Raw genomic sequence first — 24,070 nt, 5'->3', positions numbered from 1 at the left:
TATTTTTGCTTTAGTATTAAACTGAGGAGACCACGTTCACGCAACGGGCAGGAAGGCACTCACACATGAGCGGTGGAGCGCGGCTTGTGCTCCAGAAAGCTCTGTTTTTAGCTTTGTCAAAATGCTGGACCGGGCGACACGGATCGGCATCACCCACTTGTGAGAATATGAAGCCTGCTGTCCTCGGAGAATACCTGCTACAGGTAAGTATCTTCGCTTTATATTGCAGCCTTACTACTAGACATATGTATATGATATAGAAGGATATTTGATTCTTGTGTCAATATTCTGCTGTATTTGTTATGTTTCTAAAAACAATAAAAATTGTTTGAAAAAAAAAAAAAACAGGGGGGATGCATCCTATCCTAGACCCAAGAGCCTGAACAAATTCCTAGTCCAAGAAAAGTTCAGGATGGTTTCCTTGGGCACCCTTTTTCCAATTATTCAGGAAAATGATTGGCTATGCTCTCTGGACTTCAAGGATGCATATATTCACATCCCAATACTTCTAGCCCACTGGAAATATCTTTGATTTCGGCTGGGAGCACATAACTTTCAGTACCATTTGTTGCCTTTTAGCCTCGCGTCAGCTCCCAGGGTCTTCTCCAAATAGTTCATGTTTTCCCATATCTCGACGATTGGCTGGTGAAGAGCACCTCGGAGGAGGGTGCTGAGGAGTCCATGCAGATGACTATTCGGGTGCTCGAGCTACTACGGTTCATTTTAAACCACCTCAAATCCCATCTCTGCCCTGTCCAGCGATTTGAGTTCATAGGAGCCCTGCTCAATACTTGGATGGTACGAGCCTACCTCCCAGACACGAGAGTGGACAGTCTTCTCTCACTTGCGTCCAAGGTTCGTGCCTCTCAGGAGGTCACAGAGTCTGGTCTCAAGGCCAACTCCGTAAGGGTTCACCTTAGTGCAATTAGTGCTTATCATCAGCTTGTAGCAGGTAAGCCCATCTCTGGACAGCCTCTAGTTGTTCGCTTCATGAAAGGTTTGCTTTTGTCAGTGCCCCTCGTCAAACCTCCACCAGTGTCATGGGATCTCAACGTCATTCCCACCCAGCTGATGAAAGCTCCTTTCGAGTCACTGAATTCCTGCCATCTGAAGTACTTGACCTGGAAGGTCATTTTCTTGGTGGCTGTTACTTCAGCTCATAGAGTCAGTGAGCTTCAGGCCTTGGTAGAGGATGCACCTTATACTAAGTTTCATCACAACAGAGTAATCCTCCACACTCACCCTGCCGAAAGTGTTGTCTGAGTTTCTGAATCAGTCGATTGTCTTGCCAACATTCTTCCCCGACCTCATGCCCTCCTGGCGAAAGTAGTTTTCACACCTTGGATTGCAAGAGAGCATTGACCTACTACATGGAGCGGACAAAGCCCCACAGACAGTCCACCCACCTTTTTGTTTCTTTTGATCCCAACAGGATGGGGGTCGCCATTGGAATTGGATGGGGGGGTCGCAATTTGGCTGGAAAATTGCATTTCCTTCACTTATGCCCAGACTGGGCTGGCCTTAGAGGGTCATGCCACAGCTCATAATGTCAGAGCCATGGCTGCGTTGATATCCAACTTGAGTCAGCTTCCATTGAAGAAATTTGCAAGGCTGCGACGTGGTCTTCAGTCCACACATTCACATCACAGTACTGCCTTAAGCAGGATACCCGACACGACAGTCCCTTCGAGCAGACAGTATTGCAGAATCTGTTTGGGGTCTAGAATCCAACTCCACCCTCCCAGGCCTATTTTATTCTGTTCCAGACTACACTCTCATTCAGATTGTATATAGTTTCAGGTTAATCTGTTTTATGTCGTCGATGTTGTGAGGCCCAGTTGACCAATGTTTGTTGTTTTTGGTGAGCCTGGCTGCTAGGGATTCCCCATTTGTGAGAATTGTAGGCCTGCTTGTCCTGGGCAGCAGGCTTTATATTCTCACAATCCATCCCCTTTCCCCTTGGAGTTGTCTCTCCTTCATAGTTTTTTGCTTTATTTTTTGCTGTGGTATTAAACCGAGGAGACCGCATTCTCGCAGTGGGCGGGAAGGCTCTCATTAGACTTTGGTAAATTCTGGACCGGGCAACGTGGGTTGGCATCACCCACTTGTGAGAATATAAATTCCTTAGCATCCCTCCGGACCGGACCAGGATTGGACTGTTGGGTTGTGCCCGCCTACCAGCAGGTGGAGACTGAGAAAAAACTCTGACTCTAGAGAGCCAATAGAAGCCCTGGCCATGTGACCTTAGCCCCAGTATTTTCTCAGTCTCTCAGCAGGTAGGAAGTGAGCCCATTAGTCTCTCTCTCTCTTTTTCTCTATAAGATATAAGATATTACAGATATATTTATAATACTTCTTCTGTGCCTGGAATCGTAATTAGAGGCTTGACAGGGTTTCTTTTCTTTCTTTGACAGCCTCTGGGGTGTTAAACTCGGGTGTCTCGAGTCCACCCCCCTTCCTCCCCATCTCCCTGGCTTAGCAGGGAAGGGCCGTCCCTTTCTCTGGAAAGGTGTACCGTCTTTGGGAGAGGCAGCCACTTTTAATAGGCAGCAGTTTTTAAAGAATTAAATCAAGTAAAAGAAAATTAAAAGAATTAATTCAAATGAAAGGAATTTAAAGGAAGTAGTTTTTGCTTTCCCCAGTCTTATAACGAGCAGGTAGCTCTTCTGTCTTATTCTGTTTGAAGAGTCTTTATTTTCTTTTCTGGCGGAGCTATTTAAAAAAAAAAAAAAAAAGTGAAAAGTCAGCGTCTGTGACTTTAATCGGTGGTTTTTTGTTATCTTCATTATTTTTCCTCTGCTATCCGGCGTTGTTAGCGGCGGTAGTTGTAAAAAAAAAAAAGAGAGAGGCGCGAACTGTTAAGCGCGTGCTCGCTCTTGGACAGGTCTGTACAGCTTGGGAGCTGTATTGACGGTTCCTGTCGGGCCAGAGGCTAAACCATGTTTTGTGCGGCATCGGAGGTTATCTGTTTTTCAGCGGCACGGATTTCCTGCTTCTTCGTCGGTCTGGTCAGTGGTTTTCTCCCCCGAACTTTATTCTTCTCATTTTGGCGCGCTTGGCCGCCATTGTTTTGCCTGCAGCTGCAATTTCCCTTGATGCGGCAGCGTTTTTCTGCTTTTACTGTGTTTGGCTGTTTGTGCAATGGAAAGGAGATATTGTTTCTCCGGTAGTTGGGGCAATTGGTAGTATATTTTCCCCGCAATTAATTTTTACATGTATTTTTCAAGCTATTAAAAAAACAAAACAAAAACGAAATGTTACGATGCGAATGGCGCTCATTTTGTTTTCCCCTCTGTTTTTTCTCCGTCGGGGACTTTTTGGTTGCTAGCAATGTTGTGAATTAAAGTGCAGCTCAGTTGGCGATTTCTTTGTTCTTGGCAAGACTCCGATTCAAAGTGCAGCTCAGTCGGGAATTCTCTGTTTTAGACAATGGGGCGAATTAAATTATATCTCAGCTCCAAAATAGCCAATTTCCTATTCCTTTCCCTTGTGTGTGATGTTTGGAGGAAAGGTCTTTGCTATTGTCTAGCGCAGTTTTTATGGAGGTCCAGTGTGTGTCACTCTGTGTCTTTCTCATTTCCTGGTGAATAGGACTACATTGTCTAATAGTCAATTGATTAGTACTTTACAAATCTGGCCATAATATCTTAGTTCCTTTCAAGCATTTCCCTTCATGGCTATGATGTTATACAGTGTTTTAAGAACTTAACAAACATTTTCTATGGCATAGGCTATCTGGTTCAGGTGCCATTGTTTGGTACTTTACAATGCTGGACATAAGATCTTAATTCCTTTTAGGAAATTTTCCTCCGTGGCTATGTTCTTATACAGTGTTTTAAGATCTTAACAAACGTTCTCTAGAGCGTAGGCTATATGGTTCAGATGCCATGTGCAATGAAATACATTGTCTGATACTCAATTGTTGCGTACTTTGCAATTCTGGACATAAGGTCTTACTTCCTTTCAGCAATTTTCTTTCATGGCTATGCGTTCTCTTTGGCATAGCAGATGACAGCTGCATAGGCTACATGGTTCAGATGGTTCTCATATTCTAGGAGACTCAGTCCTGTCTACCGAGCACCCAGTTTTCTCAGATGCTTTAGAAGGCATGTTTTATTCACATCTTCTCTACTTTCCAAATGTCTTGGAGTTTCTCATGTGTTATCTTAGTTTTCTTCTAGGACTTACAAGATATATGTCCACTTAGGGAGTAAAGTTATCAGGTCAATTTGCATTTTCTCCCACTTAAGGATAGTGGGAGGTCCTCATGCCATCTACTTGTATTTTTGTTTCCTCTATTCAGCCTGGGCACATGGTAAACATTCTGGTTTTGTCCAGTATGACCATCCATAATATCTGCTATCCCTTTCTCTTCCTTACAGATTTTAGGGTCTTGTTTCAAGCTTTCTTGACGTCAGGTACAGTCTTGTCTCCTGTGGCACAAATTCACCACCTTTTCCGTAATAGGTATTTTCCAAGTCTATTCCTTTTCATTTTCATTTTATTCTTCCTCTCTCCAGAGTTTTTTTCTCTTGGAAGGAGATTCACTCATTTTCTGTGCATTTTTTGCCATAAGGGCATAAGTGTTGCCATAATGGGAAAGGCCAAGAGTCCCCATCCTGTTTTCAGATGGGGTCAATCCAGATTGCAAATACCACATTCATATCTCGTGAGTGTGCGTCTGTTCATCTCTGTACATCTCAGTGAGAAGGAGGCATGACATGATACGAGGTTTGGGGAGATCCGGTAAAATTAAAGGCCAGTGTGTCTCAGTCCACGCTCAACATACTGTATGGTGATCTTTTCATTTTCATTCTATATGTCCTCATTCCAGACCTTCCTTTCAATTGGAAGGGGATTCTTTCACTTCCTGTGCATTTTTGCTATTAGTATATGAGTATGGTCATACGGGGAAAGTCTAAGAGTCCATTAAGCCCAGCATCCTGTTCTCAGTTGTGGTCAATCCAGGTTGCAAGTACCACATTCATTTCTTATGGATGTGGGTCGGTACATCTTAGTACATCTCAGTATAGGAGGAGTAATGTCCGTGATACGAGGATGATAAGGTCCTCATTACCAGTTTTCTTGCCCTGCTCTTCAGTCTCGCGTCGGCTCTGCGCACTTTTTTCTTAAGTTATGGTCGTAGTAGCAGCGGCGCTCATGAAACCACGTCTCGTCGTTTCATCCTTTCCATAGATGTCTGGTTCATTACAGACAGTCTTATTGGCAGAGTTGTCAGGTCAAGCAACGGGTGGTGCATTTCGGGCACACCCTAGGTTATGGGGTGCATGTAGCCAGGTCTCTCTTTTGAGCTCTCGTGTGATCTCATTAGATTTCATAGCATGTTTCTATTTTTTCTCTCTTTGTTTAGTCAAGTTGGCGCAGACTGTTTTTGTCTTCTCTACAAGCGTCCCACTTTCTGTTTTCTCTGGATGTTCTTGGGCCTTTGGCCATTACCTTGCTCTATTTTGCAGAGTAAAATTTTACTTTCTAGCTCCCAAGAAGGAATTTTTTCTTCATTCGCTTTGGAGTCTCGGTAGTCTTTTTTGGGCAGCTTTTCACTCTGTCAATTTCGTGACCATTGAAGAAAAAAAAAAAAAAAAAGAGTTCTCAGTGGATAGTACCTTAAGGGGAGGTCCCAGTTCTACAACTATTTCTTTTCGCTCTGACCTTCCATGTGCCTCGCTTACTTTCTTGCTAAAAAGACTTGTCAGCGGCAGAGATAGATGCCCTCTCGTATCCAGATATTTATCTCTGATGGAATCCCTCCGCTCAGTTGGCCTCTGTATTCTCACTAGTGGTCTGGTGGTTGAGATTGAGCATTCTTCCTGCAGGTATGCCGGGAGCATATACACAGTGACCAGTTTTTTGATGGCTGCATCTGTGAAAATATATATGTATATTTATAGTTCTACTACATAAGTACATATGTAATTCCACACTGGGAAAAGCTCAAAGGTCCTATTGAGCCCACCTTTCTGTCCACGGCCAATCCAGACCATGAGCATCTGGCTAGATTCCTAAACGTACAAACATTCTATACATGTTGTTCCTGGAACTGTGTAGTGTTTTATGGACTTCTATATGTTTCTAACAGATGAAAGGTACTAACAAGTGTCTACTGTTGATTTATTCCCGTTTTCACTAATTGTGGTCTACGACAAGAGTCTCAGGTGATTGGTTTGCAGAGGCAACAGCTACAGATGATTCTTTCTCTCTCAGTTGAATTGCGCTCTGAGATATGTTTTTTTTTTTCATGTTGGGTAACTGCAGCGGCTGTCAGTTTATTTGGACCTTCAGTCTAATTTGCAGCAAGGATTTAGGTACCTTCTTCTTCTGCATAGTATTTAACTGCATTCTTGTTTTTACCTATTTAGCTTCTAGTGATCAGGTACTTTCTCACTGACAGGCTTTACATACTTCCAATCTGTTGCTAGGTCAGCAGTAGTCTACGATATCAGGAGTATTGTACTTCAGGATCTCGGTTTCCACTTTCTCAGCTGAGGTAGATTCATTGCAGTTTTTTTGTTTCCAGGCGGCTCTGCTTCTACCTTTGCCATCTTTCTTTCAGTCGTTTTTTTTTTTTCTCGAGTCTCTCTGTCCTTTGCTTCACTGATAGTGCGGTAGGGGACATTATATAGCGGCCACTTGGTAGGGGACAATGTTCAGCATCGCTTGGACTTTTCAGCTTTTTTGCTTTGTAGTCATTCTATTTAGTTTATTGGCGGTTCTTGGATCGTCAAGCTTTGGCTTCGTATTCATCCTAGTTTGGGTGTCTTCAGGGACTCTACCACATTCTCAATGTCTGTCCCTCCCGTAAGATTACTGCTTTGGTACTTCCCAACAGTCCAATCCTGGTCCGGTCCGGAGGGATGCTAAGGAAGGAGAAATTAGATCTTACCTGCTAATTTGCTTTCCTTTAGTCCCTCCGGACCGGACCAGGCCCCTCCCATGTTCTATCAACTCTTTAGATTCTTTTATTAAGTTTGGAAGTGTATTCGTTCCTTTACCACACATGGAATGTTTAAAAAAAAAAAAAAAAGACTTTGCGTGGTCCATACCACTTCTCTGGTGGTTGCTGGTGAGCTCGGTTGCTGGAATATATATAAAACCTTAATGGGTCATACCACTTCTCTGGTGAGAGTTGCTGGTGAGTTCAGTTGCTGGAATATATATAAAGCCTTAAATATGTCATACCACTTCTCTGCCGAGAGTTGCTGGTGAGCTCAGTTGATGGAATATATATGAAACCTTAAGTGAGTCATACCACTTCTCTGGTGAGAGTTGCTGGTGAGCTCTAATATGAATGGGCCATGCCACTTCTCTGGTGAGAGTTGCTGGTGAGCTCTAATATGAATGGGCCATGCCACTTCTCTGGTGAGAGTTGCTGGTGAGCTCTAATATGAATGGGCCATGCCACTTCTCTGGTGAGAGTTGCTGGCGAGCTCTAATACAAATGGGCCATACCACTTCTCTGGTGAGAGTTGCTGGTGAGCTCTAGTACTCGGTTTTGCCGAGGAATTTGTGGCTGCTAGGATTCCATACGGCACAGAAGTTCTTTCTTTCTTTCCTGCTTTGTTATTCAAATACTGAGGCTAAGGTCACATGGCCAGGGCTTCTATTGGCTCTCTAGAGTCAGAGTTTTTTCTCAGTCTCCACCTGCTGGTAGGCGGGCACAACCCAACAGTCCAATCCTGGTCCGGTCCGGAGGGACTAAAGGAAAGCAAATTAGCAGGTAAGATCTAATTTCTCCTTAATTTTTGTCCTCGGAGTACACCTGCTAGAGGTAAGTACCTGCGCTGTCCCAGCAAATGAAGGGTGGTAATTGATTACACCATTTTGAAGCCTGATACATAATCCTTAATGAAAATATAGTCATATAACATAGCCCCAGAGGAGAGAGAAATTGAAGCAATAAATAATGCCTGGAAGTACAAGAATAATTCTTATCTAACATCGTGTTCAAGGGTTGCATATATTGAGGAGAGGAGTGTGGTAGCCGTGTTAGTCCACTCTTAAGGTTATCAATACATTTGCTTATTTCTGATCTGACGAAGAAGGGCAACCTTCGAAAGCTAATCAAGAAATGTATTAAGTTATGTCCAATAATAAAGGTATCATCTTATTTTCTTTTCCATGTTTTATTTTGTTTGATTTCTATTGATATATTGAGGAGCAAATCCGTATAATATTAAAAAATAGAACACAGTTTAAATATAGATCAGGCCTCCATAGGAGGCCAGTGCAGCTTCTGAAGTAAGGGCCTGGCGTTCTCATACCTGAAAACTCTACATATTAGTCTGGCAGCTGTATTTTGCAATGTCTGCAAATTACAACATATAGCCCTACTGCAACCCATATATATACTGTTGCAGTAGTCCAAGTGTGACATTATAATCATTTGAACTATTAAGCAAAACATACCCACTTCAAAACATGCCCGAATACGACGCAGTTTCCACAAAAGTTTGAACACCCTAGCTGTAAGTATTTGGATATGAGGCTCAAAAATTAAATGTTTGTCATTCCTAAAAAATTATAGAGAGGGTTCCAACTTATATTTAACACCATCCAGATCACAAGTATCCCCATAGATTGCCCTTATGAGGGTGACTAATTATTAAAAACTTTGTCTTTTCTATACTCAACATTTGTTTAAAAGATGCGGCCCATAGTTCCAAAGTCTTCAGACTGTCTAATTGTAGGAAAAACAGACCTAACATCACCTTCAAAAGGGATATATATGGAGATTTCATCAGCATAAGGGATTAAAATCTAAGGACTCCAATAGGAAATTTAAAGGGGCTGTGAGGACATTAAAAAGGATTGGCGACAGGGGAGATCCTTGTGGTATTCCACATTTAGGGGATCATTTTTCTGATAACTCTCCTCGCATCTTTACTTAATAAGATCTCCTAGTTAGAAAACTTCTAAACCATTGGCAAACAGAGCCTGTTATTCCGTAATCACTCAACAAATTCAGCAAAATATTGTGGTCCAGCAGATCAAACACACCTGGTAAGTCAAATTGTAGCAATAATACACATCTGCTCATGCTGATTTCTTTATGCTTGATATTTAGTAGTACTGACCATTAATATAGGACTGCTTAATATGCAGTCCTCATCATTGGTAACAGTCATAATCAACAAAAGGTATATTTTAATGTGTTTCAAAAACTGCTACCAGTGTCTCAATATGTTAATTCAAATAGTGAAAATTACACTCCAGTATCTGTTGAAGTCCCAGAGGAAATCCACTGCCTAATGTTGCAATGTTAGTTCATAGTTCATCATCTACATAGTAGATGATGGCACATATGGACCAGTTAGCTCAGCCAGTCTGCCCAGTTGTTATCCACTCTAGTGCTGAGTATGTAATTTACCATGCTTATAAACCACAAGCAGGTCCTCTTCAGCACCCTTGTCTTTTATCCATTACTGATGTTGGTGAGTGATATAGGAACTAGTTTGTATATGCTTAATATTTTAACAGTTTCTCACTTTATTTAGAAAACAGCTTACCATCGCTCCCAGACATTGGGATTTAAGAATGGTTATATACGTTCTCGCCTCCCAACAGTAGGCATTGGACGTGATCCGATCACTGCGAACCAGCTGTCCCAGGCTGAACTGGATGAATTGGCCAATAAGAGGCCAACACTGACATATGGCCAAGCTAAGCAAGCACCACCAGTGGATTTTGTCCCAGGGCATGTGGCCTATGATAAAAAGGTAAAATACAAATCCACGCCTGTGCTGTGATGAATTTTCTAAATACAGGAGTAATTTTATCCCAGAAATATATGCAGACTTTTCACTGTGTGTACTTTAGCAAATTTTTAAAATGAAAGTATGTGCATATTTTTGGTTTGAAACTTACCCTGGGAATTTATCCACTTTCAATTACATCTGCTTTTTGCCATGCACAAATTTTTGGGTTAATTTATGCATATATATGCTGTACACATATACATTTTCAAAAGTATATGTATAACCACAACTCCACCCATGGGAATGCCTTTCTCAGTGTTGGTAAAGTACAGGCTACATACATATAACTTTACCCACATATTGAGTGGGCATGTAATTCTATAAAAGCCCATGCCTGCTCATAAAGCATTGCTTTACGCACAGAAAATTTGGAGGTAAATTTATAAAATATTTTCCACATGTAAAGTCTGTTTTCACATGTAGAAAAGTGTTCTTATACAATTACAGAGCTGAATATGAGCATATAAATATGTGCTATATGTAGGCATTCCTTGGGGGCATAGTTTGGGTAGAGCAGGAGTAGAGCTAAGATGTATGCATGTATTTTATAAAATATGCTTGTACACATATAGTGTACATGCACATTGGAGCAGGCAGAAATTTGAGCAAGAAAAGGGGGATCATTGTAAAGAGTCTATTTTATAAAGGCACTTAGGCGCCTATGTTGCCTTTATAAGACAAAAGCAAAGCAACAGAACAGAAGAACACTCCACAATACCGACACAAGCAGAAACAAACAGCAGAGGTGGTCCAGAGAAAGAGAAGATATGCAATTTTATTGTGGTGGACCTATGATTGTCTTCTCCTTCTCTGAGGGTCATTGCACAATAAAATTGCATGTGGCGAACCTATGATTTTCTTCTCCTTCTGTTTGTTGCTGCTGTTTATAAGCTAGGCACCTTTTTGGACTTTTCACGTAAGCACCCTGATAGAAAATTAGCCCCTATATGCACTAATAATGAACTCAGAAATATTTAAGACACTTCTTGTTGACTATCTACATGGTTAAATTATATTTTGAGAGAGGAAATGCTGTAGTTCTGGTGTAAATTTGCATTCTTTTTTAAAATTACATGTTCTAAACAAAAGCAGTAAATCTGTTTTATGGTTATTACAACAGCTGTAAAATTGACAATCATGTGATACATTCAGGCTCCTGTATCACTTAGTCAGTGCAGGCTGTAATATATGGAACTCAGGATCTTTCCCTATGACCTGAGAGGTAGGATGGAGAGTTTTTTCCAGGCCCCATAGAGGAGGAAAGAGACATAGCGGATCTGGGAATGCCCTTCCTGAGCTCATATTAGAAATAAGTATAGAAATAGAAATTAAAACAAAATTCAGCACTGGCTGAGGAGTTCCTCCACGGGGCCTAACATTGGGCCTGGCAGGCTTGTCCCCAGGTTCTAAGAGAAGAGGGCTGTCTTTGCAAGGTGAAAAATAGAACAGAACCACTTATTTCATTTTTCACAGGTTTTCATATGTAGTAACTAATTTAGAGGGGTAATTATTAAGAAGCAGAGTACTGGGGATTAGTCACTCCCATGGTATATGAATAACCCTGCTTGTGATCAACCTCACAAGCAGCATTCTCGAAGGACAAACAGGATTTCATATTCTGACTGATGGGTGACATCATCTGACAAAGCCTGGCATGCTAACTGCTCCCCAGCAACTTTCTAGAAGTGTTAGAGAGTGATGCACAGCACATGTACACATCTTCTCACGTGGAACTGGGTCAGTCTCCTCCTCACTGCGGAGCAGTGAGAACACTGATTTTTTTTCGGCTCCCCTTCAGCTCGTGTCTCTTCTCTATCATGGTCTTAGTGTCACAGTTTTTTTCTATTATTTTGCTTCCTTTATGTAAGTGTCATGCGGGGCCAGACTTCTTCCACATTTTATTAATTTAGGCAGGTTTCCAGTACTTTGAAGTTTTCTTTGTTTTCAGCGGCTCTCTTTTGAACACTCATAATTGGTGCCTGCAGTACCTTGTGCCTGATCATATTCTGTCATTTTGTAAACTGTGGTCACAGATGTCGAAAAGAAGAATTAACGGTTCTCAGAAGCAGCATGAGTGAATTTTTAGCACCAACAAGTCCAGTCCATAAGCTTCGGCATCAGTCTCAATGGCTCCAAGAGCTGCAGCAGACACTGGGAACACATCAGCATTGAAGAAGTCTCCTCCTGCCTCAGCATTGAGCATTGATAGTGCCCGTTGGGATTGGGCAGCCTCTGATTTCGCCCTGAGGTCAAGGAAGGATTCGTCTTTATCCTCATTGACACTGGGGGACTCCGATGCCATGCGTTGGGTGGAGGCCAAGAGCATCGGCATTGGTCTCCCTCAAAGCATGGCATCGAGAGCACTGAGGTATCAAAGTCTTCAATTCCCTCGAAGGGCCCCCAACATGAGGGCACCTCACTTTCCAGGAACTGGATGGAGTGTGACAGCTCCATCAAGCCAAGACCAAATCACTGATTCGGCCCCAATAACTTCCGTGGACTTGCTGAGCCCCAGCTTTTACTGATGATGGTCTTTGAGGAGCAGCTATGGGCCATGTTGCTGGAAGAGATGGAGCATCTTCTGGCCCGACACAGGGCTACAGCATCAAAGGCATCGGGTGTGCATTAGCACTAGTGCCTCAATGTGAAGCCAGTGCGCACCAAGAGTGTGTCAATCTTCAGTACCTCGGGGGAGAAAGCTTTCTTGGGGCACCAAAGGCCACTCCTTGGTACCTTCGTCTGGAGCCTGACCAAAGTGTCAGTAGACCAAGGCAGACTCAGACTCAATACACCCTCAGGGGAGTATTTTTATGAGTAATTCGGACCACTCATGGGGAGGAAGAGTGGTTCTTTGGTCTTCCTTCAAACTCCTCCCCTCCATATGAAAGGAGAAAGTCACCGCTTTGATTTGGTCAGGGAGATGTCTATCAAGCTTATTTTCAAAAGAGAAGGGCGCCCATCTTTCGACACAAATTGGGAGATGGGCGTCCTTCTCTTAGGGTCGCCCAAATCGGCATAATCGAAAGCCGATTTTGGGCATCCCCAACTGCTTCCCGTCGCGGGGATGACCAAAGTTCCCGGGGGCATGTCGGAGGCATAGCAAAGGCGGGACTGGGGCATGCCTAACAGATGGGCGTCCTCGAGCGATAATGGAAAAAAGAAGGGCGTCCCTGACGAGCACTTGGCCGACTTTACTTGGTCCATTTTTTCTTACGACCAAGCCTTAAAAAGGTGCCCAAACTGACCAGATGACCACCAGAGGGAATCGGGGATGACCTCCCCTGACTCCCCCAGTGGTGACTAACCCCCTCCCACCCTGAAAAAAACAGCTTTAAAATCTTTTTTTGCCAGCCTCAAATATCATACTCAGGTCCATCGCAGCAGTATGCAGGTCCCTGAGGGGGGGGGGGGGGGTGTCAACGGAGGCATAGCAAAGGCGTGGACATCCTTGTTTCAAACATTTTGGACATCCTGAACTGCCCCTCCCTACAGGGATGGCCAAATTTCAAGGGTGAGGAGTGGCCTAGTGGTTAGAGCACTGGTCTTGCAATCCAGAGGTGGCCAGTTCAAATCCCACTGCTGCTACTTGTGATTCAAAATCCAAATAAATAAATAAAGGGGGTTTTGGAGGCATAGTAAAAGCAAGGACATCCTTCTCACAGAAACATCCACATTTTGGACGTCCTCAAAAAAAAAAAAAGACGAGCACTTGGACGTGTTTTTTTTAAGGTTGTAGACGACTATTATACACACGCAGCTTATCTGCGTGTATGAAGCCGTCTTTGGCATGCGCAGAGCAGCCACACATAACGCCTGGCTGCTCTGCACTGGCTTCCCCTCCTTAGGAAGGAAATTGTGTGCAAATGAGCTAACAGCGAGCAGCACATTTGCATGTGATTTCCTTCATGCATGCCCGTTCCTTTCTGAATCGCTAAGGGATCGGTAAGGGAAGGGCTTTTTCCGTTCAGTTAGTGCATCAGTTAGTCCACTGCAGTGCCCCCTCGGGTGCCCGGTTGGTGTCCTGGCATGTCAGGGGGACCAGTGCACTATGAATGCTGGCTTCTTCCACGACCAAATGAGTTGGATTTGGTCGTTTTTGAGATGGGCATCCTCGGTTTCCAATATTGCCGAAAACCGGGGACGACCATCTCTAAGGTCGACCATCTCAACATTTATGTTGACCATCTCTAAGGTCGACCTAAATGTTGAGATTTGGGCGCCCTCGACCATATTATCAAAACGAAAGATGGACGCCCATCTTGTTTCGATAATAGGGGTTTCCCCGCCCCTTTGCGGGGACATCCTGCGGGGACGCCCTCAGGAAAACTTGGGTGCCCCATTCGATTATGCCCCTCTAAGTCCATCTCATTTTATTTGGAGACTGAGGGTGAGCCCAGAGCCTAGTAGTTGGACATCCTTCAGTTTGACACCCTCCCAAAGGAAGCTGTGACAGTGCCTGTGTACAAAATTCTTAAGAATGTACATATGAAGCAGTTGGAGACTCCCTCTCTCTGTACATCCAACTAATAAAAAGGTCAACTTTCTCTATATAGAGTCCAAATGATTCCTGAATTTGAAAAGCTACAGCTTCCTCACCATTCCATGGTGCTTGAATCTGCTCTCAAAAAAGCCAAGAGTTCCAAGATTCCCTCCTCAGTGCCTCCAAGGATGGAGGCTCAGACATTGGAATCTTTTGGGAAGACATTTTTCCAGAACGCATTGCTTACTTCCCGCATAACTTCATACCAGCTCTTAATGAGCATGAACTCGTAGAAAATTGTGCACAGTATGGCATAGTTAGCTGACACTCTGTCCCTGAGGAAGGCATATAAACTACCTCAGTTAATAGCCAAAGGGTAGGACTGTGGAACGTACATGGTCTGGGCACCCTTTGACACCTTCAAGATGGCATCCAGGGTGTTATGATTCAGCTAGACAGGCAGGGGAATGTTTGGGACTCGCTTCTGATTGGCCTGCCAGGGGTTGAGCTGACGTCTGAAGCTTAAATAGATAGATCAGGCTTTTGACATCTGAAGTAGCAAACATCAGAAGCCTGATCTATCTATTTAAGCTTACCTCTCCCTACAGGCCATGCTTTAGCGTTTGATTCCTGTCATCTGAAGCCTGTTCCACTTTCTCTCAGTCTGTGCTGTTGCACACTGTGTGTTTGTTGTCCTTTGTCTTCTCTCCTCGTAGCTTGTAGCTTCTGTGTTTGCTGGGTGTTCCCAGCGTGAGCTTCATTGTTTCATTCCCCTGCACCTGTGTCTGTTCCCTGCTTGCTGGTGTAGTGTGGTCTGTAGTAAGCTTGTCCTTTGTTTAGTTTTCCTTTCCTCAGTGTAACCCTTTATGTGCTGAATTTATTATTTGCCTTCTGTAGTCCTGCCTCTGTCGGCAGCCTCCCTGTCCTTGTGTTTGCTCCTGTTCGTTTAAGTTTTCCTTTGTTTGCCTTGCCTTGGTCTGTCGTGTTTGCCCTGCTTCCTGCTGTTGCTGTTCCAGAAGCAGCCTTCCCTTTAGCCTGTTTTTCCCCTTTGCTGAGTCTGTCTCCTGATTTTGGTGAGCTTTGCTCTTTGTCTGATCTGTGTATGTTAAGACAACACTCTCTGTTTGCTTCCCTTTCCCTTGTGTGCTGTGGGGTCAGCCTTGTACATTTTGTGTGTGGATTTTTACCTTTGTGCGCTGTGTGGCACAGCCTTGTGTATTCCTATAGCAGCTTCCCTTTACCCTTGTGTGCTGTGGGGCCAGCCTTGTGCATTCTTGTGTGCGGATTCCCTTCACCCTTATGCGCTGTGTGGCACAGCCTTGTGTATTCCTATAGGTGTCTTCCCCTTACCTTTGAATGCTGTATGGTACAGCCTAGAGTATTCCTTTGAGTGGCTTCCTTTAGCCTTGACTGCCATGTGGCATAGACTTGTGTATTCCATAGTAGCTTCTGTCTGTTGCCCTTTCCCTGGTGTCTCTAGCTTGCGCTGTGTGCGTTGCTTGTGCTCCATTCCCTTGGGGGACCCCTCGTTGTTCTTTCTCCCCAGTGTATGACTTGGTTCCTGTTCGGCAGTGAGGCCCGCACTCTTGGACTCTGTACGAGTAGTTCCCATTTGGCCGTGAGGCCCGCCTGAGTGGTCTATCTCCCTTTTCTGGTGGTGCTAGTTGATTGTTCTGTGTGTGCGGGGCTTGGTGGCTGGGGTTGTGTGTAGTGCCTGTTTGGTCTACCCTAGGCCTTGGCCAAGATCCTTCCTAGGCCTCGGCCTGGGCTCACGAACAGATTAACTCAGGGCTTCTGTCATTGGTATTAGGTTGCACAGACTTGCCTGGCTGAATGCCTCAGACCTGGAAACTGTGGTTCAGGAGAAGCTGGTGAGCATTTCATGCCGGGAAAAGAATTGTTTTGATGACAAGGTGGAGGAAGTAGCTGACCTCATTAAGAAGCACTCTGAGACCATCTAGTCACTATCTTGGCCCACTCCTGGCTCAACCTCCACGCCAAAGAGGTATACTGGTGGAGGGCAATGTAGGACCTATTATTCTCAAAGGTTTAAATATCCTCCCCCCCTCATGCCAATCCCAGAATATTCAGAGCTCATGGCTTCCTCAGTCCATGTCACACTCATATCATGCATCAATTTGAGGATAGCTCAATGGACCCTTTCCATAGCATCCCACAGATTAGTCCAGAGACTTGTGGGTTATGTCCCTCTATCAGCAGATGGAGATAGAGAGAGAACTTCAGAGATAGCTATATGTGGTCATGTGCAGCCAGCTTCTCTCTAACAGGTGTAGGGTCATAACTATGTAGCTCTGGATTGATCTGACTCCTAGTCCATCCCACGGGTCCCTGTTGAGCCAGAATCGGGGTTGAGGTCCCAGCTCGTGGGATTTTTGGGGGTTATACCTGGTGGTGCCAGGTCCTTCCCCCCTCCTGTGCCCTATTTGATCTGGCACCCGCTTGCTCTCTTCTACCTCCAGAAAAAAACCCCAGCAGCATCAGGCTGCTAAGGTAAGCACTTCAGGGGCAGCTTTAAAAAAATGGACCCAGCTCAATGCACCCTGTCTTTCAGTGGTCTCAGGCTTAGGGGAACCTTCAGGATGTCTTTGCTATCACACACTCACACAAACAGTCTCTGTTTTGGTGGCTAATTTGCAGCAATTTGGAAAGGGACTCTCATCCCAAATTTCTCCACCTGAAAAAACCAAACTTGATCACAGATAAATCCAGCCTTAGATGGAGAACTCATGTAGATGGACTCCACACCCAGGGTCAGTGGTCTGCTCAGGAGAAGTTACATCCAGTCAATCTTGGAATGCTCTAAGGGTTTTCAGATATCAGCTGGTGAATCAACTTGTCCTAGTACAGCCAGCCAGCCAGCCAAGTGCGATGTATTATGTCAACAAGAAAGAAGGTAGTGGTTCATACCTCCCGTGTCAGAAAGCGATCAGAATGTGGTGATCTGCCATCTCCTAGGGGATGGTTCTCGGAGCCACTTATCTAGCAGGGAAGAACAACTGTCTGGCAGACCAGCTGATTCGGGTTATGCAGCCACATGAGTGAATATGGGGGTTGCCCGGAAGATCGTCCAAGAGTGGTGCACCCCCTCTGTAGATCTCTTTGCCATTCACTTCAGCAACAAGTTCTGCCAGTTCTGTCCCCAGGGATCTCAGGGCAGGCTAGTCTTAGATACCTTTCTTCTCGATTGGGGAAAGGGCCTTCTGTATGTTTATCCTACCGTGCCTCTCCTAATAAACTCTTCTGAAACTTAAACAGGACCAGGGAACCATAATTCTTATCACACCAGGCCAAGATAGATATGGTTCCCTCTTCTTCTGGAGTTAGTCTCTGAAGAACTATGGAGATTGGAGTGCTTTCCAGTTCTCTTAACTCATTATGAGAGATCCCTGTTCCATCCTGACCTCCAGTCCCTAGCCCTCATGGCTTGAATGTTGAGAGGTTAGAGGCAGATTCCTTGAACCTTCTGGAGGGTGTCTCTCAAGTACTGCTTGTTACCAGAAGAGATTCCACTAGGAGGTCATATGGTTTGAAGTGAAAAGATTTTTGCTATCTAGTGTGAGGACAAGATCCTAGATTCTTTCTTCTGTCCTGCACAGAAACTGCTTGAATACCTTCTACACTTGTCTGTCAGATCTCAAGACCAACTCTGTAAGGATTCACCTTAGAGCAACTGGCGCTTATCATCATCATGTAGAGGGTATGCCCATCTCAGCCTTTAGTTGTTCGCTTCATGCAGGGCTTTCTGTTAAAACCTTGATTATAGAAAATAGAGAGTATGAGTAGAAAAACCTGAAACTTAAACACAGAAGCAACTCAAATTTGAGAAGAGTTCCACTTTCAACCATATTATTCCAAAAATTTCAAAAAGTGGAGGGAAAAACCTCAGTAGAAAATTTTTAGCCATAGCAATTCAGCTTTTAGGGTTAAAATTGTTTAATCATTGGTCAGAAAAAACTTCACTTACCCCCTGTTTACAAAGCAGTGTTAGCACTCCCAGACGCTAGCATGGCTTTGTAAACAGGGGCCTTAATTACCAAAATCTAAATCAAAATAAAAAATGAGAAAATAATTTTTTCTTGAATTATCAGTTGACATATATCATTCCATTGTATTTCACTTTACCATAAGTCAAATGCGAAGGACCCACTCAGCTCTAAGGTATCAAAATTTACACTTATCTTATAGATAAGTACTCAAACAGCATATGAAGTTTTCTCCAAATCTCCTGACAGGAATTCTCTGTTTTGCAAAGCTGCCTCAGGGGAAATTTTTCATATGCCTTCCATTTTGGAACTATCCCTGAGTGGTAGACTGACCTGGTCCTGTGTGATGACAGTAGGTGGGAAGTTACACACATGCACAGTATACTGCTTCTAGAACATTGCTACGGAGTGGTTACTACCAGTCAGAATAAGCATCCTGCTGTCCTCAAGGGCACCTGCTACAGGGAATAGCTTCAGTTTATTCACACTGCCTAGGCATATACCTCATATGGCAACTTAATCCCTAGCGATAGTACTGCAAGACTACAACTAGGGGTTACTAGCATTATTTTAAACCTGTTGCTGGCATGGGGCAGGAAGAACTGGGGATCACTCTTGCCCTGACCCCACTAGACACTAGGGATTAAGCCTGGAGGGACTTACAAGAGGGGGGAACTTTAGTGATTTTGAGGGTCTTCAGGAGGAAGGGTCTTAAATTGGAGGGCTTCAGGAGAGGGCTGTGTGATGGGGGGAGGGCATCAAGTGGGAGGGGGGAGAGATGCTTAGGAAATCATGTACTGGTTCCTTTAAGAAATACCCAGGAGTATTGGATCACAGCTTTGCATTACGATAATATAATGTGTATTATTGCCCTTTTACACCCATTGGGCCAGATTCAGTAAATGGTGCCCAAAGTTAGGTACCAATAAGATCCACGCTAAATATCAATTCTGTAAATGTAACTTAGTGCTATGTGACCTCTATAGAATAGCGCTTAGAGGTGGATTCCCTGCCCAACTGATAACAGTTAGGTGCGCAAATCCAAGTATTCTATAACATCGCACCTAATTTCTGGGAACGCCCCTAACTTAGGCATAGATGTTATAGAATAGTGACTAGGCCAGATGTGTAGCAAATCCAAATTGATGTCAAATAACTCCAGTTATTGATTGTTGACACCTTGTTAACTCATTAATTTGTGTGCATCTGCCTGCACACCCAAATTTGTGCACTTAATATTTGGTGACCTATTTAGAATCCGGGGATTATGGGGCAAATAATGTATGTATAGTACATTGTTACGTACTATAACAACTAAATCCCTTAATGGCTAAAAGGAAAGAAAACAAAAGTGAGGGAAATAAGTGCAAGATTTTATCATACATTTAGGAAAATTATCAGCAAATTAGCTGGATTCATATAACAGGTCTCAACACATTTTTACTGAACCTAGAAGACAACCCCCAAACCTAGGAGCTGTTTGTCCACAGTGATGTTCAAGTGAGGAGGAGGAGGGATAAGCTGAACCCCCCTCCGAGATCAGCAGCATTTTCTTTAGAAACTGATTTACTAAGGCTCTTTTCCCATTTTGTATCTGAAAATTTATCAAATCAGTTCCTTAAAGTACCATTGCACATTACAGCCAAAAACCAGCAGTCTCCCTTCCAGAACCATGGTGTCAGTGGTGTGACATCACCCACTTGAGAAGTGAAGCAAATAAGTTATTGTCTCTGTTTCACGTATCACCATGGCATGGGTCCCACTGAAACTCATACCCCACCTCAGCCTTCACCTAGTCTCTGTCTCTCATATACCTCCCCTCCTCCAGTCTTCTTTTATATACCTTCCCAGCATTCATCTAGTCTCTCTCTTTCCATCATATACCCCCCACCTTCACTGTCTCTCTCTCCCTCTCTCTCATATACCACCCCCTCCCTTCACCCTGTCACTATGTGCCTGCCACATATGCCCCTCACCTTGCTAGCAGCCTTCATCCTGTCACTCTTGGGCCGATGATCAGAAGCAAATGCAGATGCTAGAGGCTATTAGCACCATACTAGCGTCTGCGTTTGCTACCGCCCCATAATCAGAGCCCCAGAGCTTGTGAAACAATGCGCTTGCGTGCTCTGAGCGCAACTAGCATGCAAATGCATGCAAAACAGGGTTCTTAGCGCAAGTAGCATGCTAGTGCATGCTAAATGTATTCGCTAAATGTATTCCTCCCCAATAATCAGCGAGCAGCACGCCAAACCCTATGCCAGCTCAGAGCTGGCATTAGGGTTTGTAGACCATTGGGGAGGAACAGTAAGCCCTGCCCAGCATGCATTTGCATGCTAGCAGGCCCCCCATTCCCCCCCACCCCCTGCAGGAGCAGGAACTCCAACCACCCCAGCGACACAGGGACTTTTGAAAGCCCAGACCTGTCAAATACAGGAGCTGGAGGTCCATGGGACCACCAGACCCCAAACAGCATGACCCTACTGGCCTTGTATCCCTACCTGAGACAGTGATATGGGGGCTGGATGTGCTGGGGGGGTTTCACACATTCCATTTTCGAGGCAGTGCTGATGGAATAGGAGGGAGTCCACCTCCCTCTTCCAATGAAGGTACTGGAGATGGGTGGGTAGGGAAGAGGGCCACTAGACTACCAGGTCGAGGGGGGGGGGGTTGATTCGCGGCCCAGTGGGCCACCAGGGCAGGAGGATTGTACAGGAGGATTGTGCCTGAGTGCACGCTCTGGTACAATCCTCCCGCACTTTACCTTATGATCAGGGATAATAGTGCGCATAAAGTTGCATGCTATTATTTCTGATCATAGTGGCAGTAAAGCCCTGCACTGTTCAAGCCCTATTTTTAGAGTACCATTTGGAACAGCAAGGGGCTTTCGATCATCTGCCCATCTGTATCTGCCACATCTTTCCCTCACCTTGCTAGCAGCAGATGTAACAGCATGCTTACAACTTCCCTTCTGCAATTGAGTTTACTGAAAGCTTGAACCGTGTGGTACAGGAAGTTTGGGCTGGGTCTTGTGGTTTCAAGTCAGCACAAAAAGAATAATAAAAATATGGTGGCAAGAAATTCTAGGCATCAGGGTGCAATTTCTAGATACCATAGAGGCATTTAGGTTACTATCAGGTTCATTTTCAAAAGAGAGAAATGTCCAAAAAGTGACATAAATCTACATTGGACGTTTATCTCACAAAAACGTCCAAATCAGTATTTTCAAAAAATATTTTTAGACGTTTTTCTCTGAAGTCCTTCAGAGGACGTCTAAATCTCAAGGGGGCATGTTCAAGGCAGGACTTGGGCTTTCCTAAGACTTAGATGTCTTTCAGCCATAATGGAACAAAACAAAGACGTCCAAAACTAAAACTTAGCTGTTTTGAGCTAGACCTGTTTTTATAACAAATAGCTGCAGTGGGAATTGAACCCACTTCCCCAGGATCAAAGTCTGCTGCACTAACCACTAGGCTACTCCTCTACTTCACACAAGAGGTGCCCCAAATCACCAGATGACCACTGGAGGGAATCGGGGATCACCTCTCCTTACTCCCCCAGTTATCACTATCCCCCTCCCACCCCAAAAAATGTGATTAAAAATATTACTTGCCAGCCTCTATGCTAGCCTCAGATGTTATACTCAGGTCCATTAGAATAGCATGCAAGTCCCTGGAGTAGTCTAGTAGAGGTGCTGTGCACTGCAGACAGGTGGACCTAGGCTTCTACCCTCCAAAACCCACCAGAAACCCAGTGTACCCACATATTGGTGCTCCCTTCACCTGTAAGGGCTATGGTAGTGGTGTACAGTTGGGGGTAGTGGGTTTTGAGGGGCTCAGCAGACAAGGTAAGGGAGCAGTGGTGAGATGTGTACCTGGGAGTCCACTGCAGTGCCCCCAAGGATGCCCTATTGTTTTCCTGGGATGGCACTTTTCCACTATTCTACCTGATGCCAAGCTTTCTATTTTTTTTTATAACATTTGAACCCTGTGCCTATTGTTTATCATTAGATTTGGGCTTTGAATTCAGTCTATAGATGAAAAGGAGGTCTCATTACATATATCTAAATACCAGAGTGCTATTTTTCCATACTTCATAGCAAGAGTGTACATTCCCTAATTACCTGTCCCAATGCAACTGAAGCTTTTACCTCCTCAGTGCATGTAAATGGTTTCATCCCTGTGTTGATTCTCTAATGCCATGTGAGGCTTTCTTTCCAACCAAAGCTTTTACCACACTCAGGACATGTAAATGGATTCACTCCTGTGTGTATTCTTTGGTGCATTGTGAGGTTTACCTTCTGACCAAAGCTTTTACTGGACTTTATACATGTAAATGGTTTCTCTCTCGTGTGGACTTTCTGATGCACTTTGAGATTTACATTACAACCAAAGCTTTTACCCCACTTAGAACATGTGAATGGTTTCACTCTATTGTGGATTTTCTTGTGTATTTTGTACGTTTTGCATTTGGATGGTTTTTGTTTGAAAATGGACCAAAAATTAAAACATCCAAATCACAAAACGTTTTTCGAAACAGCATTTTCAAAAGGAAAAGAGAGACTTTTTTTTGTAGAAAATGACCTTTCCTGTTCTGATTTTGAACGCTTTACAAAAAACGTCCAAATTCAGACTTAGATGTCATATCCAAAAAATGCCCCTGTGCATTTGACTTGCCCAAAGTCACAAGGAGCAGGAGTGGGAATTGAACCCATGTTTCCAGGATCAAAGCCCGCTGCACTAACCATTTTTCCACTCCTTCTCTGGTTTGGATGTTTTGCATTTGGACATTTTTTGTTCGAAAATAGACCCCAAAAAACCCATCCAAATCACAAGACATCCATAGTATTTTTGAACATAAAATATAGATGTCTACCTTTTTCGAAAATGACCTTTTTCCTGTTCAGAATTTGGACGTTTTTGTAACCTGTAAGGGCTATGGTAGTGGTGTACAGTTGGGGGTAGTGTAAAACGTCCAAATTCTGATTTAGATGTTCTATCGAAAATGCTCCTCTAAGGAACTTTGTAAGTCTAAGTACTTTGAAAATGAGCCCCATGGTGACCTGGCTTCTGGGATTTGTTGAACCTTGCATAGAATCATGGTGGAAATGCGGGGGAAAATTCCAGTGTGCTTGCTTCCTTTGCCTAATTACAGATGATGCTGATATCATGGGAGTAACTGGCTGTCTGAAAAAGAATACTGAATCTCTTGTATATTTTAACGAGGCAAATAATGACATCTAAAATTCCATATTGTATGTTAATATAGGCTCATTTGCTGCTATTCAGCCTTATCAAGAGCTTTTTTAAATTCAAAATACTACATATAATAACTTCTCATTCCTCTTGAATGGCTGTTGGCTGCAGCTCTGTTGCTGCCTTCTAAATGGGTGATTAATCCTACAGAGATTGACATACATCAGTGACAGAAAAAAAATAGGTTTTCATTTTTCTGCTTAAATTATTCCCAACATTGTAGGTATTGAGGTTCGATGCCTACTTCTATGAGACGGTTCCCCTGTCCCAAATTGAACATTATAGGATCCGCCATGTGGTTCTTTACTATTTCCTGGAGGATGACAGCATGTTAGTTATTGAGCCCCGAGTGATGAATGCTGGTATGGCACAGGGCAAGTTCATCAAGCGCCAGCGGCATCCTAAGAATGACCGTGGGGACCATTATCATTGGAAAGATCTGAATGTTGGAATTGATATCGTCCTGTATGGCAAGACAATGCACATTGTCAGTTGTGACAAATTCACACAGGTATGCTTTATTATTATTTTACAACTTTTATTGAAAATTTTTAAAGAACA

General features: G+C 43.8%; 1 protein-coding gene across 2 annotated transcripts in view; it reads left to right on the top strand.

Annotated features, from left to right (window-relative positions):
- Positions 1-24,070, top strand: part of EFHC1 (EF-hand domain containing 1) — a 123,710-nt gene that overhangs the window by 8,062 nt on the left and 91,578 nt on the right. For both annotated transcript variants that reach the window (XM_030198728.1, XM_030198729.1), the window contains exons 2-3: positions 9,513-9,734; positions 23,733-24,020. In XM_030198728.1, the coding sequence (XP_030054588.1) occupies positions 9,513-9,734; positions 23,733-24,020 (510 nt within the window). The remainder of the gene's footprint in view (positions 1-9,512; positions 9,735-23,732; positions 24,021-24,070) is intronic.

Source organism: Microcaecilia unicolor, chromosome 3 (assembly GCF_901765095.1).
Source record: "Microcaecilia unicolor chromosome 3, aMicUni1.1, whole genome shotgun sequence".
NCBI lineage: Eukaryota > Metazoa > Chordata > Amphibia > Gymnophiona > Siphonopidae > Microcaecilia > Microcaecilia unicolor.
Note: the sequence above shows the minus strand (reverse complement) of the source record. Positions and strands in the feature narration are given on the sequence as shown.